This window comes from Miniopterus schreibersii (genome assembly GCF_964146895.1).
Source record: "Miniopterus schreibersii genome assembly, chromosome: 6".
Classification (NCBI taxonomy): domain Eukaryota; kingdom Metazoa; phylum Chordata; class Mammalia; order Chiroptera; family Miniopteridae; genus Miniopterus; species Miniopterus schreibersii.
The window spans coordinates 9,955,394-9,969,551 of record NC_138107.1 but is presented as its reverse complement, the minus strand read 5'-3'; the positions used below and the strand labels follow the sequence as shown (position 1 = coordinate 9,969,551).

Below are 14,158 nucleotides of genomic sequence, written 5' to 3'. Positions count from 1 at the left end.
TCTGCTGGGGATAGTTAGTTATACCCAACCTTATTAAATCTATCTGTGCTTAAAGAGGAATTCTTCTGGTGGTTGACTTCCTTTTCCTGAGGTAACAAGAAGTTAGGGACCTGTATTTGGCACAGCATTTTAGATTGTGATATTTCTAAGTGCTGCTAAGGTTCGAGGACCCTGGCATTTATTTTTACTTTCCTAGTGTGAGAAGGCAGTGAAGGCAGTGTGTTAATGGAAGCAGGCTGAATTGCTTCCCACAGAAAATGGGTTAATGAAGATACCAGTAAAGATAAATCTCTCTCGTGTGAGTGTTGTAAAGTACATTGTTTAAATTTTCACTTAGCTATGTTTCTGGTATGTGATTTTTAAAAAAAATATGTTTTTATTTATTTCAGAGAGAGGAAGGAAGAGGGGAGAGAGAGAGAAACATCAATGATGAGAGAGTCACTGCCTGCCTGCCTCCTGCACACCCCCTACTGGGGATCAGGCGGGAAACCCAGGCATGCACCCTGACCAGGAATTGAACTGTGATCTCCTGGTTCATGGGGCAATGCTCAACCATGGAGCCACATCCGGCTGGGCTGGTATGTGATTTTTTTATGTGTATTCCCCTCCCCCTACTAACTTTCATTCCTTTTTTATCCTAGATCAGCGACTATTATCAATTCTACAAGATGAGTAACAGCCACCCTCTTCGCCCCTTTACTGCAGTGGGGGAAATCGATCATGTGCACATTTTGTCTGAACATATTGGTGCCTTGTTGATTGGGGAAGAATATGGTGACGTCACATTTGTTGTGGAAAAGAAACGTTTTCCTGCCCACCGGGTAATTTTAGCAGCGAGGTGCCAATATTTTCGGTAAGTCTGTTATACTTTCTGAATATTCAAGTTAACTTGTGGAAACATTGTTATTTTTTACTCTATAAAAAATATGTAACATAGCATAACAAATAATAGCAATCCTTCCATTCAACATCTATAAGAATTTTATCTTTGTAGACTTTTTGTTATTTTTTGAAAATCACTATTTTCTTCAGAAGTCATTTTAGAATTATAGGGTAAAAAAGGCTTCTCAGGCTAGACTGTACCTGATCCACCAATTTTCAAGATCTCAAGAATATTTCTTAGGCTGGATTATTAACCTCACCTTCTCACCATTAATCACTAATGGGAAGTTAAATTGATGTGTTGGCATGTAGGCTTCTCATTGTACAGACACATGGCCCTCTGGGCTTGGTAATAAACTTGAATACCTCTTAGTTTCAGGCTACTGAGATCCAGGACCTGTAGGTATCCCAACAGATCTCTCTCTAAAATAAGGAGTTTGATAACCCCAAATTAAAGGAAACAAATATTTACTGAGACCGTTTCATAGTTATAGTAGAACTAAAACTAAACAAAATATTTATGTATTTAATTAATGTAAAGATTGTACTTATATGAAGCTATTATTTGTTACTCAAACCCTTAATTTCCAGGGTTATAAATGTTAAAGTGAGCTCTAATTACTCTGTGTTATACCTAATGTTAATTAAAAGGGAGTCATCACTGAATGATAATGTATCTTTGATAAATCTATTGGTCTATATCCATAAAGTCATTGATTTGCCTAGGAAACTTGATATCTAAAATTGAGATGCCGATGGCTTAGAGAAAAATTTGGGTACTTTCTAGTGAAAACTGCAGTCTGAGTTTTATAATCAGAAAAAACTGAGACAGCGAAATAGCAACACCTAGAGTCACACAGGAAAGTATGTCTCTAAGAAATATTTACTACTGAACGAGAATTTTATAGTGCTTTATAAAAATTTGTAGAACATTCCATCTTGTACATATAAAGTGCCACTGTAGATGAAACGAGGAGCCTAGAAAAGAGAAGAGTCTGTTAAGAGTTCTTGCTAACACTCTCCTATTCTTGCTAATGGCCTTGGTTTCGTCATTATTTGTTCCCAGCCTCTGCACTTTTTGTGTTTCTTTCCCATTTCTTACTTTTGGTCCACTCACTACTAATAAAGTGTTTTTTGAAGAGTCCATTCTTTATTAAGTCAGAACTTTCCAGCTTTCTGTTTAATATTTGTTAATAGTTTATACCTTACCCTCTTTCAAAAATAATTTGAGACAACTATATGTAGCTATCCTTTAGGTGATCCATTTATTAAAAGAAACTCAAATACTTTAAAAAAATTGAAGATCATATTGAATGAGTGGAATATACTCCCCTCACTTGTTGACCTTGTTCTATGTCTTTTTGTGGATGTTGTCTGATGGCTCATGAGGCTAAACTCAGAGTCATTACCAGTGCTGTCTTAAATTCTCATTGCTCACACCGTTCTCTGTGCAAAGGTCGATTAACTTTCAGTAGTTGGGAGAGTCTTTACTAAGTGTTGTCATAGAGCCTGTCAATTCCCAGATAAGGACAAGCTGACTTTATAGGAGGGAACTTCCCACAGTTGGGGTTTATATTTAGGATTCCAAGGAGCTTCATCAAAACCACTTTTAAAGCATTGAGAATCCATGTAAACATCACGGGTCATGCTGGAGTAAGTCTTGGTGAGATCTTCCCAGGAATGCGTTTTTAATCTAGCAATTTTAAAGTTGTGGTTAGATGTTCTCTGGATTAATGAAAACCTTCAAGGGTGTTTTTAGGCAGAGTATAACCCAGTGAAGAGCTCTGCTCAGGATATTCATGACTCTTTTTGCTGGGTGGTTTCAGCTATTTTCCTGAGCCAAGCAAGAATGCTGGATCCTGGGGGAGGGTGAGAAGAGTTCCTGGCAGGTGTGGAGGGAACCTTTGAACTGCTAGTCCTGCTCCGAGAATGTTAGGAGCAGGGGGAATATCTATTTGCCCCCTTATTCTCTTGCTTTCACTTTTACGTGTTTTCTTTCTCTTTACTCTTCCTTTTCTGCCCTCCTCCCTTGTCATCCTCTGGCTGTCCCTTCTTTTCTGATAGAGTGAAAGTTTAATTGGTTCATATTATTTCTCTAGAGTAATAGAGATAGAAATTAAAATTCATTACTTGACTGAATTGTCTAGTTTTCATTTTTTAGATGAGTAGATAAGCAATAATATGGGGATTTTTTTTTAATCTGACAAATACTGAAAGACAAAAAAAATCAAATCATCCATAATTCCATCACCAATTTCAATTTCCTTTTTAATTTATAAAGTAACAATGAAAGTCCTTTCCTCCTAACCATCTAATCCCATTCCTCAGAGACAACCACTGTTAACAGTTTAATATGAATTTCCCCTGATTTTTCTCAGTATAAATAGATATACCTGTATATACACCTATGTGCATACACATACAAGTATGTGCTATACATTTTTTTACTCAACACATGGATCTGCTCTGCAATGTAACTACTATCTCCTGGACATCTTTCCAAACAGTATATATTGACCTCCCTTGATCTTTCTAATGGCTGCATAGAATGTATATATCAATTTTTTCCCAGTGTTTCCATTGTTTCAGTATATATTCATCATATATATATATGTTTGTGTTTACAACCATGCTGTATTATGTCTCTAGAACTGTGTCCTAAAAATGAGATCACTGAGTTAAAGGGTATGCATCTTTTAGATTTGAAAAGATATTACTTAAATTAGTTTCCAAAAAGGGGTACCCATTTATACTCAAAGCAGTGCATGAGAGAACCTATTTATTGCTTTTGCAGCATTGAATGTAACAGGCTTTTAAATTTCTGCCAGTCTAACAGGGAAGAATGGCACCTGGTTGTGTTTAATTGTTTTTATCTTATTATATCTTTTCTATCAAGTTTTACTTTTTTTATTCCTCACCCAAGGATAGTATTTCCATTGATTTTTACAGATGGTGGAAGGGATGGAGGGAGGGGGGAAAGAGAGAGAGAAGAGAGAGAAATATCGATGTGAGAGAGACATCAATTGGTTGCCTCCCGCACTCGCCCCAACCAGGACCGGGGATCGAACCTGCAACCTAGGTATGTGCCCTTGATCAGGAATCAAACCCCTGAGCCCGACACTTCAACCACTGAGCAACATCAGCTAGGGCTATAGAGTTTTCCCTTTTTTAAGCTGTTTTATTGGCCTTTAACATGTTTATATTGATTTCACTATTCCTCTCAAAAGAGTACTTTTATCACACTGGCTGGTTTGCCTCAGTGGTTGGAGCATCAGCCTGTGGACTGAGGGGTCCCCGGTTTGATTCCAGCCAAGGGCACGTACCTCAGTTGCAGGCTTGATTCCTGGCCCTGGTCTGGGCATGTATGGGAAGCAAACAATCGATGTGTCTCTCTCACATCGATGTTTCTTTCTCTTTCTCTTGCTCTCTCTCTCTGTCTCTGAAAAGCAATGGAAAAAATATCCTCAGGTGAGGATTAACAAAAAAATTTAAAATAAAATAAAATGGTGCAACCCATTTTCCATAAAAAAATTTCTGTGTAATGAATGTCTATTACATATCTTGAGCTTTCAGGGTATTTCTTTAGTCCAGTTGTTTATAGACTTAATTCAAAATAGCTTGTAAGTTATTTCTCTTGGTTTCTTTAGAGAACTTAAAATGATCACTTCTTTACTGGAATCTTTATGTCATTAAACGAATTTGTGTTTGAATAATGTTGATAGCCACGATTTCATGATTTTGTAGCAAATCTTATTTGCGGTGTTTCTCGTGCATTTCTTCTCTGACGTGCAGAGCATTGCTGTATGGCGGAATGCGGGAATCGCAGCCGGAAGCAGAAATCCCTCTCCAGGACACCACTGCGGAAGCCTTCACGATGCTGCTCAAGTACATCTACACTGGACGGGCGACGCTGACGGATGAGAAGGAGGAGGTGCTGCTGGACTTTCTGAGCCTGGCTCATAAATATGGATTTCCAGAGCTAGAGGATTCTACCTCTGAGTATCTCTGCACCATCCTCAACATTCAGAATGTCTGTATGACTTTTGATGTTGCCAGTCTCTACTCATTGCCGAAGTTAACTTGTATGTGCTGCATGTTTATGGACAGAAATGCTCAGGAGGTGCTCTTGAGTGAAGGCTTCCTCTCCCTTTCTAAGGTGTGTCACTGTCTGCAAGTAACTTTCAAGCGTGCGTTGTTTTATTTATATCTGTACAATAGAAATTCAGCAATGGACTAAGAAAAAATGAAAGTCGAAGGTGTGGAAGGTCTGTCTAGCCATTTTCCTGTTGCTTCTGAGACTCCAGATCATATCAGAGAAGGGCAGATTGCTACTGTTTTCTTTTAAGGTTCTTCTGGTAAATTCCATGTGCAAAAAAGACTGTGATGCTGGGTGGTTGTTTTTAAATGTGGTCTTGCATACTGCTTTTTGAATTTGTTTTTTGTCAATAAAGAGAATACTGTATTATGAGAGGGAAAATTCATAAGGGAGATCAGATGTGTCACTAGATGTCTTTAAGTTACTGTTTTGTTTTTCTGGCTCAAAATTCACTATTAAATGGTGTTTTACACTGAACAATGGCTAGAGCAAAAGTGTTTTTCACAAATCTTTCTCTGAATCCTGGTGGTTGTCTTTTCTTTCCCTTTCTGTGTTCCTTCTAGGACCTGATGATTTTGAATGAGAACACTTACTTGAAAAGCTATGTCTTGTTCTGAGTTTAAACTATGGTTTTATTATCCTACTTTATTTTTAGAGGCAAGGTCTTTGAGGGTTGCACCAGTGTTGCTGGAGGTTAGTCTGAAAATCTGAGAACCCAAAATATGGTAGTGCAGTAATACTGTGACAGAAAAGATTTTGAATTTTAAAGGCCAAATGTACCTTACTGATTCATAAACGTAAACTCTCCTGAAGAAAGTGTGTGGAAAGACAGCCCCTCACGTTGGTATTTATCTTCTTTTATTAAAGATGGGTGCAGATGTGTTGGAAAGACTGCATGTTTGAGGTAGTGGTACAGGATGTGCACAGCTATTCACATAGCCATAATGCGCAAGAGAATACGTGGCAGAGAATACGGAGAGAAGGTGGTCAAAAAGAGTCAGTTGTTTACATGTAACAGATACTTGTAGTTCTGTTGTATAATGCACATGGCTGAGCTGCATAATAACTGGAATTTCATCTTGTTATCCTTTTCAGACAGCACTTTTAAACATCGTATTAAGAGATTCATTCGCAGCTCCCGAAAAAGATATTTTCCTAGCCTTGTTAAACTGGTGTAAGCACAACTCAAAGGAGAATCATGCAGAAATCATGCAGGCTGTGCGTTTGCCTCTGATGAGCCTCACCGAACTGCTCAATGTTGTGAGGCCTTCGGGACTGTTGTCTCCTGATGCCATTCTGGATGCTATTAAAGTTCGATCAGAGAGCCGGGATATGGACCTCAATTACAGAGGCATGCTCAGTAAGTACCTGTTCATCCTAATCTCACCAAAAATTTTGTTTGCATCACATGACAGTCTCAGCTACGAAACTATAGTGCAGGTGTCCGTGGAACGTATGGATATGAGAACATACAGCTCTGCTTCCCATGGAATGCCTTTCCCTGTCATCCTCCTGAGATTGCATAGCCATGGTAAATTCCCAAAGAGGCATTTCTTGCCATTCTTGGACAGATTTCTCCAGCTGTTCCCTATAATGTCAGAAATATTTTCCTCAAAAGCCTTTTCTCATGTGAAGACCTTTCCTCCCTTTCTCCTTCAAATCAGTGCTAAGTACATGCTATGTCATTATTTTAGGCACCATGAACATGCAGATACTAAATAATAAAAATAGCTAACACATATGTGGAATTTCCAACACTCATGTGGCGATTTTTCTTAATAATAAAAATAATAGTAATTAATACTTATAAAGTGCTTAACAGTCCTACATGATTATTTAATTCTCACAGCAATTATTTGAGGTGGGTACCATTATTGGTTCTGTTTTACAACTGAGGAAACTGAAGCACAGAGAGATGAAGTAACTTGCCCAAGGTCACACAGAAAGATTTGTGGAGCTGAGAGTCAGACCTATGTAGTTAGGCTCTAGAGGCTATGCAGTTAACCACTAAACTATGTTGTATAAGTACAAAATATAGTCTCTGCCTTTGATCCTTTTAATTTCATTGTGGAAATAAGACATACCCCCATGAAAAGTTAAATACAACAATATTCAAGATGGGTACACACTCTGAACTTCAGAAGAGGGTGTGACTTGGAATGATTAAGGGAAATTTCATGGAGATTATAAAGCTTTACGTGATCCTCGGCTTTTGATTTGAATGGCATCAGGGTGGGATGCACTTCAGGTGGGAGGACTGGTGAGTTTAATAGACAAGAGGTTAGAGCGTTTGAAGGACTGGACAGAAGAGCTTGACTGGTGTAAAAGTCTTATGTTGATTAATAACAAAGTCTGTAAAGGTTAGCTCAGGCAAAATCATGCAGTCTTTGAGACTAGAATGGGATTTTGCTTATGCATAGTGGGAAGCTGATTTTAGAGATTGGGAGAGGCTTGAGTACAGTGGTGGTTTTGAAAGATTGACCCACAGTGCTGTAGTTGATGATTTGGAATAGGGAAAAACTGGATTCAAGGAGACCAGTGAGGAGGGTATGTAACCTGTGCACAGTCGATACAACTTTAAACTAGAGTGGTGGCAGGGAAAATGGGAAATAATGGATTAAAGTTTAAGGGCAAGGGAGGGAGAGGCAGAGGTGGGTGGAGGTCGGCAAAGGGAGGTGGAGAAAGGGGGACACCTGCAATAATGTCAACATTACAAATTTTTAATAACAATAAATATAAAGAGATATTATTTTAAAAATTAGATCTTGGTGATTCAAGTGATTTAAACTTGAAGATTATGTTTAGGAGGAAGTTACCTTATTTTATCAAATCTAAGAAACTAGAAATTCTGAGGCACCATTGTTTTATGCACCACTAAGAAAGGAAACAATATTGCCAATTAAACCATGACACACCCTCATATTTCAGAAATGATAACATTTGAAAAAAGTGTGTCTTCGAATTGATGAAATATAGTACTTTGAAGACCTTGAGTTTGTTTTTAGTCTTATTGAGTTTGAAGTTTTCTGGGACATACAAGTTGTAAGTTTTTTCTCATGTTAGTCATTTCCCTGAGCAATCTTTTCCTTGACTGTGGCCTTAGACACTCTCTTGAAATACTGATTGATCTTAAATAGGTGTCCCAGCGGGCTTCTCTCCTAACTCATCAGATTTAAATTTCTTTTCACTGGGCACCGAAGAGAAAGCATAGGTTTTGGAGCCAAATTTGAGTTCACATTCTGAATTATTCACTTACTAGTTGTATGACCTGGTATAAAATTACATGAGGGATTTTACCTTTAATTTTATATCTCCTAGTATTGTTATGAGAATTAATTGAAATAATGCTCACAAGTAATGTGTTTAAGCTATATATAGGAAACCATTGTTATCGTGTAGGAATTATCACATTGTTTTAAACATTTTTGTTTACTTATATTTAGTCCTTGATGGCAGAGATGATCTTTGTAAACCCTCTTGATCTTTGTACCCTCAACTTTTAACGTAATAGGATGTAGCAGATACTTGGTGAATGAATTCAAGGAAAAATGTCCAGTAACAGTAGAAGCAGGTTACTGGTGTTTAGGAAGCAGTCAAAGCTGGTGAAACCTGGGCTAGAGCATAGAGAAAGAAGTAAAGATCAGAGTCTGTGATGCAGAGAGTCCTATAGGCAGGGGGCTGAAGGTAGAGAAAGAAGAATTAGAGAGGTAGGAAGAGAACTGGGAGAGGGTTAAAGAAGCCACAGAGGAGTGAGCTGCTTTCTACGTGGAGAGGGAAGCCAGTGGTATCTGGTGGTGCTGGGAGGTCAAAAAGAATAAGACTTGAAAGAGAACTTTTGGATATAAATGGTGGTGAGTAGTCTGGACTGAAGCTTGGCTAAACGGAATAAGGCCATGGGCTTGAAAATATGGTAAATACAATGTGTGGACCATCTGCTGTGTGAATTGGAGTGAAAGGTTGTAGAGAAATAGTATAGTAGCTCCAGGGAACAGGTCGGTAGAGGTCTGGGAAGGGATTTGGAGGTGCTAGAGAAGGATACTAGGTAAAGTGTGGGAGGGTAGAAGGGGGAGAGGTAACAAGACAAGTAATATTTGATTTCACTGATTTTGAGAGAGAGAGAGAAAGGGAGGGAGGGAGGGAGGAATAGGGGGAGAGAGAAACATAGATTTGTTGTTCCACTTATTTATGCATTCATTGGTTGATTCTTTTATGTTCCGTGACTGGAGATCAAACCCGCAACCTTGGCCTATTGGGATGATGCTCTGACCAACTGAGCCACCTGGCCAGGGCCTAATTTTAGACTTTCTAAATTCTCACTGTTGGATCCTCTTTTATAAGCCTTTTTTCCCTTGCCCTAGTTTTTTATTTTATTTTTTATTTTTTAATTTTTTTTATATATATCTTTATTGATTTCAGAGAGAGGAAAGGAGAGAGAGAGATAGAAACATCAATGATGAGAAAGTCATTGATCAGCTGCAGCCCGCATCCCGGGCATGTGCCCTGACCAGGAATCGAACCCCGATCGCCTGGATCCTAGATCAACACTCAGCCGCTGAGCCACGCCTGGCCGGGCTCCCTTGCTCTAGTTTTGATTTGAGGTACTGATAGTGCCCCGTATCTGGGTGCATTATAGGGCTAGGCTTAGGACATTGCTGCAGGAGTATGGAGGTGCTTTGGACATTTCACATAGTTACTGGTAGCCTGGAATTGATCAGTTGCTCAGTACAGTTGTCAGACCTGGGTTGTAATAAATCCACAGAGTTACTGTGAAAGGGAGTAATCAGCTGGTTGAGGGACACCCCCTTCTCAAATGACATACTACAATTATTCCTCTTAAATGTTAAGCTCTTTATTTTGGAATAATTCAGAGGGAGCTCAAGGAAAAGATTATACAAATGTTTGGGAATCTTTTATCTAACTTCTAAACTTAAGAAGTGATGAAATAGCAGGCTGTTTTTCTGACTTTTTAATTATATGAATAGTAAAATCAGTAATATAACTACTAAGGAAGCATATCACTTTCCCATCCGATCCTAAAAAATAAGTTAGTTATTTTCTAAGTAAATGTTATCCAAACATTTATATCATTACTTTTTTCATCAGATTTCTTTACTATTAGTGAAAAAAAGGGTCTAAAATTTCAGAACTGTTCCTGAGGTTAATTGTTCTGGAAAGATAGTTCAGCTTATTTTGAAATTATTGAACAAGATTTTTTGTTCTTTCCTTGTTGTGGGTTCTTTGTCTTTGGGGACTTTTCATGAAATGTAGACAGGTTCTTTATCTTGAGACTAGGGATTAATATCTTTTTTCTAATTCTTCTTCTTTTAGTTCATTACTATTGGTTACTGAAAGGTTTAATTCTTAGAGCTGCATATCCTGAGGTTTTTTACCAAATTACAGTGATTTTTACCCCCTTAAAAAAAGAGGACCCAAAAGATGTTTTAACTCATCAGTGATGGTTAGTCTTTCTGGGAAGGTGGTTTAGGCTAGTTTTGTACATATATAATGAATATTTGTCTGTACACCTGGGAAAAGGGAATTAACTTTTAATGATAATATTTTCCCCTTAGGGTATTTGAGTTACTTGTACTCAGACTATTCTCTTAATGTTTAGTTTTGTCTTAGCTGTAGAGGTATTTATTTCTGCCCTGGAAGTTAGTGCTTTTTCTATTCAGATTAAGTTATACTTTGTTTTGCTTATCTCAGGTTTTTGACCTTGGGAGAGAGAACAGTAAATTCTTGTTTCTTCATATTTACAGCAGGGTTTATATCACAATTTCCATCCTCAGGATTTTCTTTTTGAGTAAAAGTCAGTCTGTTCGTAGGACTGCTTATTGATTAATATATAAATGTGTGTGTGTGTGTTATAACTATTCCTGCAGCTTCCAGTAACTCAGACCCATAGAGTTTGCCACTGTAATATTTTAATTGTTGCTTTTTGGCCTAGACTCCTACTGGACTGAGCTTCTTGAGGGCTGTAATTATGTCTTTTCACTTGTGTTTTTCCAGCACCTAGCACAGTGCCTGAATTTAGACTTTAAAATAAATGAGTGAGTGACTGAATTTATCCCTTCCTTCTAAACTAGAATTTAAAATTTGTTTCACCATCTCATAAGGACAGCAATAACAATAATGAGCCATTTATACTTTTAAAACTCTTTGACTTCTATTACAATTGTATCTTCCCAACTATAGTGTACAGTATCTTCATCTGTAAACTAGGGGTTCACAAGTCACCTCTACTGAGTATTCCTCTGTGGAGGCTGTTCGTGTCTAATAGGAACTCTTGTCTCCACTAGGTGGTGAGCTGCTAGAGGGCTGAGTCCATCACAGGCACCGGCACATAGAACGCAGCTTAGGAATTTGTTTTTCTTTAAATCAGTAGGATGAAGGTCCCTTTCAGCTCTTATATTTTTCCATTCTTTGATCTTTATGAGTAAAGTTACTGAGTGAAATTGATGCCTGAACTGGAACCAGAGTGCTGGTCTGACTCACGAGGCCAGTGCTCCTTAATAAGAGTCTCCAGCCTGGGTTATTTTCTGTTTCTATTTTGTGATGTTTGAGGACCAGTACCGTGCAGTGTGGAAAGGTCTGCAGAGAGTGGAGATAACGGGAAAGTTAAGGTGAGACAGGAGTTAAGGAAGTCGTATGTGATGCTACACTATTTGGAAGGGAGGGTCCATCATTCTTCAGGGAAGTCAGGTAGGGGAGTAGAAGATGATTTAGGGGACAGAACTACGTAAAGAGATTGCAGTCGGCAGAGAGCTGTGTGAATCCAAAGGATCCGTCGGGTGAGCAACTTCCTCAGCCTAGATGTGATAGCGAGTTCAGTAAAGAATGGCAGTGAAAGAAAAACACAAGATAGTTAACCCAGCCCCACTCAGATTTAGGGGGAGGTCCTGCTCCATTTCTCCTTAGTTTTTCTTTCTGGTAATTGGCTTGTTTCTGCCTAGCTGTGAAACTTCAAAGCTTAATTTTCCCCCTCAATGCTTGTAAAATGCATCAACAGTGACAAATGTAGAGAAAACTATTGTTATCTATAGCTCCTTTAATCCCTACCACCTGTAGTTTTTGAGAGCTTATTTCTCTACTGATAGGCAAATATAAGCAGTTAGAATATTTATGGTTTGAATTATTTTAGTATGACTTGAATTTTCTCACGTTTACCTCTTGTGTTAAATTTATCATTAGCTCTATATTTTGTATTTTTTATCCTGTGAGATACTCAGATTATAGTTACCGTGAGAGAATTTGCATTGTGTAAATGTTTTCTATTTTGAAGTGAAAGATACTTTCAGGGAGTCTATGTCAAGAACAGTTAGAAAAGTTCTCAAGTACTTGTGAAATAAACTTCAAAAGATGACTTAGATTTGTGGTAGAAGTTTCATTTCCATTTTAGACTTTTAGTTATAGTCACTTGAAGCTTGTGCCTAGTGTGTTATTCCTAGCTTGGTAAGTTTTAGAGATGAAGAAGCTTGTGTTTAGAGAAAATCAAAGGGTAGCATAGTTTCTAAATCTGAAAGCTCGAGTTTCCCCGTTTGTTGTCTTGGCCTTGACTAGAGGAGACAGTTGGTGTCAGAATTGGAGGAGATGGTTTCAGTGGTCGGCAGAACAAACTTTGGGCCCCACCTCTCATACTCAGCAATAAGGGGTTATTAAGGTTTCTTTTTACCAAGTAGTGGCACATCACTGATACCTGAAAAGCACAAATTTGAAGCTTTTGTTTGTTTGCTTGCTTTATAAAGTGCTTCATCTCTAGATTGGAGGCATCAGAAGGCAGGCCTCCTAGTTCACTGAGCTAGTCCCAGACTCTCACATGGTACCTGGTACAGAACAAGTCCGCGCAAGTGTTTTTCGATCAGATTCTTTATACTTAGTACTTTAGCGTATATTATTTGTAGCATAATCTTCACAGTAATTCTGTGGGTGGGTTGGGCAAAGTGTTATTTTTATTTTTATATTTATTCTTTAAATATATTTTTATTGATTTCAGAGAGAGAGATACATCAATGATGAGAGAGAGTCATTGATCGGTTGCCTCCTTCACACCCCCAGCTGCGGATCGAGCCTGCAACCCGGGCATGTGCCCTGCCCGGGAGTCAAACTGCGATCTCCTGGATCCTAGGTTGATGCTCAACTGCTAAGCCTTGCCCAGCCAGGCCAAAGTGTTATTTTTAGATGAGAAAACAGATTCACAGAGACCAAGAGGCCTCTCTTGTGTAGTGGGTGGTAAAGCCTGAGTCTCAAACTAGGTTTTTTCACTTTAAGTTCAACTTTAAAAAAAGAATCATACTTTCCTCTGGGTCGTAGGTCACCTTAGAGGGAAGAGGTTAGAAAGAGGGGGTGGAAAGTATGTTCTTCCCATCAGAAACCACTCATGAGGGAGGTGGCAGAGCAGGGCCGCTGGAGACAGAACTTCCTGGGTTCTTATTGCGGCTCTGATACTGGCTGGTGGTGTGACCTTAGTCAAGGAAGTCCATCTAAATTTCTCCTGCTCCCACTTCCCCATCTTCAAAGTGGATGTAGTAGTAGTAGTAGTAGTAGTAGTACACTTCAAAGGTTGTTGATGAATAGTAAGTCAAAGGAATTAATAAAGTTTGTTAAATAAATGAAAAATAAATATGAAGAATAGTACAATTACCATGAGCTAATAGAATTTAGGAAGTTACAGATCTGTGGCACTTAAGCTTCTGGTAGTGAGAAGTTGAGCGTGATCAGGTTTTATTTTGTTTTGCGTCAGAGTTGCTTTAGTCTTTGCAAGTTAACTGAACCCACCCCAGTTGCACTCATTATTGTCAACTGGAGCCATTCTCTTACCTGTTTTCATTTGAAATTTTTTTAAACCCCACATTTCCCAAATGATCTGCAATAATGAATTACCCCATTTCCCTAAGAGCCTAATTATGGCTCATACTTTACCCTATTCAAATCACATAGCCCAGATGTATACATACTGTGAGACTTTACTCTATATTTACAGTGTGTACACTTGCTTAGCTCTCTTATTATTGTGTTGCTTTTTAAAATATGGTTCATAATAATAATGGCAGTCTTTTTTAGAGTTTACTATGTGCTTTGCAAATATCATCTCATTTAATCCTTGAAACAAAAAAAAAGGAAACACCTGGGAGATAGATATTGCCTTATTGAGAAATTTAAGTTCAGAGAAGGTAACTTCCC

At 38.3% G+C, this 14,158-nt stretch overlaps 1 protein-coding gene across 4 annotated transcripts in view; it reads left to right on the top strand.

The window, feature by feature from the left end:
* The window catches only part of BTBD9 (BTB domain containing 9), a 406,451-nt gene that overhangs the window by 55,447 nt on the left and 336,846 nt on the right, over positions 1-14,158 (top strand). For 2 of the 4 annotated variants that reach the window (XM_081139671.1, XM_081139672.1), the window contains exons 2-4: positions 642-853; positions 4,675-5,038; positions 6,074-6,338. In XM_081139671.1, the coding sequence (XP_080995797.1) occupies positions 669-853; positions 4,675-5,038; positions 6,074-6,338 (814 nt within the window). In that variant the 5' untranslated portion in view covers positions 642-668. Of the gene's footprint in view, positions 1-562; positions 579-641; positions 854-4,674; positions 5,039-6,073; positions 6,339-14,158 lie in introns of those variants that run through there. The other 2 variants (XM_081139674.1, XM_081139673.1) reach the window with 2 other exon arrangements.